The sequence below is a fragment of the Aegilops tauschii genome, chromosome 7 (assembly GCF_002575655.3).
Source record: "Aegilops tauschii subsp. strangulata cultivar AL8/78 chromosome 7, Aet v6.0, whole genome shotgun sequence".
Taxonomy (NCBI): Eukaryota; Viridiplantae; Streptophyta; class Magnoliopsida; order Poales; family Poaceae; genus Aegilops; species Aegilops tauschii.
In genome coordinates, this window is record NC_053041.3 from 484,999,332 (window position 1) to 485,001,192 (window position 1,861).

General features: G+C 50.2%; 1 protein-coding gene across 1 annotated transcript; it reads left to right on the plus strand.

Annotated features, from left to right (window-relative positions):
* The first annotated feature begins 203 nt into the window (after positions 1–203).
* LOC141027292 (uncharacterized) lies at positions 204–1,238 on the plus strand. Its single transcript, XM_073504283.1, has one exon. The coding sequence runs from the start codon at positions 204–206 to the stop codon at positions 1,236–1,238; it is 1,035 nt and encodes a 344-aa protein (XP_073360384.1).
* The last annotated feature ends 623 nt before the right edge of the window (positions 1,239–1,861 follow it).

Sequence of the window (1,861 nt, forward strand, 5' to 3'; positions counted from 1 at the left end):
AGGAAGGTACGGACCGCCTAGTTTTCCCCTAGTTTTCTAGGGTTCCACATCTCCTCTGGCGATCTCGCCAGAGTCTACGTCAAATCCTCGCGGGTCACCGGATTCTTCCGGCCACGGGGGCAATCTACCTTTTCCCTCCACGCACACTTGTTTGCATGGCGGAACAAACGCAGCGGGTGCCAGATGGGGAGGTGGGTGCTAGGATGACGACGGCTGCATCTGTGGTGGCGGCTAGGCTGATCGGATCTGAAGGTGCGAGGGGAGGCGAGGAGGATAGGAGTACGGAGGAGGCTAGGAGGACGGGAGGTCTGGGAAGAAGATTGCAGGAGAGGGATGATCGGGTGGAGACGGACGATGAGATTGGGGACGTCCATGGCCCCGATCTCGATCTAGAGGACCAGTTTGCGGGCGTGAGACTGCATGGGAAGGAAGGAGAGGATCTAGATTTCTCGGCGGAGGTGGAAGATCTGATTAAAGATGTCCGTTGGCTTGCTCTTTTTCGTGTTCATACGACGAAGCCATTTAGCCACGTGGCTCTACTGCAACAGATGCGTAATGCTTGGGCAGCGGCGCAAGGTGTCACTTTTAACATCAAGGGCCCTAATTTATTTCTGGTGCAATGCCATTGCTTGGGGGATTGGAGGAAGATCATGGAGGGAGGAACGTGGCTGTTCAGAAGGGCGCCGGTGGTGATTGAGGAGTATGATGGATTCTCATATGTTAAGGAATATAGGCTAAACACTATCCCGGTTTGGGCTAGGGTGAAGGGGTTACCAGATGGCCTCACCAGGAAGAGGGAGTTGGCAGAGAAGGTAGCTGCTAAGGTGGGCGACCCCCCTTTTACTGTTATCATGAACGAGGGGAGGATTAACCCTGCCAGTACACTGAGGGCTAGGGTTTTTGTTGATGTAAATGTCCCACTCATTCAGTTTGTCCATATAACTCTGAAGGAGCGGAAGAAATATAGTGTGTATTATGAGAAGTTGCCAGATTTCTGCTTCGCGTGTGGGCTGATGGGGCACCTTGCTGATGAATGTGGCGATGGGGTGCACGACCCGAGTACCTTTGAATGGGGCGAGTGGCTAGTTTGGGAGCCGGAAGTGCCAGTAGGCCAGCCTTTCGGAGGTAGAGGTAGGGGAGATGGAGGAGGCAGAGGAAGGGGTAGGACAGGAGGAAGAGAGGGTAGAGGAGGAGCGGGAGGGAGAGGCTTCGCGGGTGAAAGAGAAAGGGGGATGTAGGAGAAAGGGTCAACCGTAGTGTTATGAAGGAGATGGAGGTGGATGATCGTGCAGCTCTTGCTGAGACGAGTGGTGAAAAAGGGTCCAGAAAGAGATTGGTAGCTGCTGATGGTTCACTTAATATCAGGGGCCAGCAGCTACAGGACCTGACTGGCAGGGTTGCGGGTACGATCATGTTGCTGGAAGGACATACTTCGTCAACCAATGTTGATGCTGTGGTCACAACTCCTGAGAAGAATCACATTATCAAGAAGAGGACACAGGGAGGAGAGGATGGTGAATGCTCAGAGATAGTCGTGAAGGAAATATGCCCTAGAGGCAATAATAAAGTTATTATTTATTTCCTTATATCATGATAAATGTTTATTATTCATGCTAGAATTGTATTAACCGGAAACTTAGTACATGTGTGAATACATAGACAAACATAGTGTCACTAGTATGCCTCTACTTGACTAGCTCGTTGATCAAAGATGGTTATGTTTCCTAGCCATTGACATGAGTTGTCATTTGATTAACGGGATCACATCATTAGGAGAATGATGTGATTGACTTGACCCATTCCGTTAGCTTAGCACTCGATCGTTCAGTATGTTGCTATTGCTTTCTTCATGACTTATACA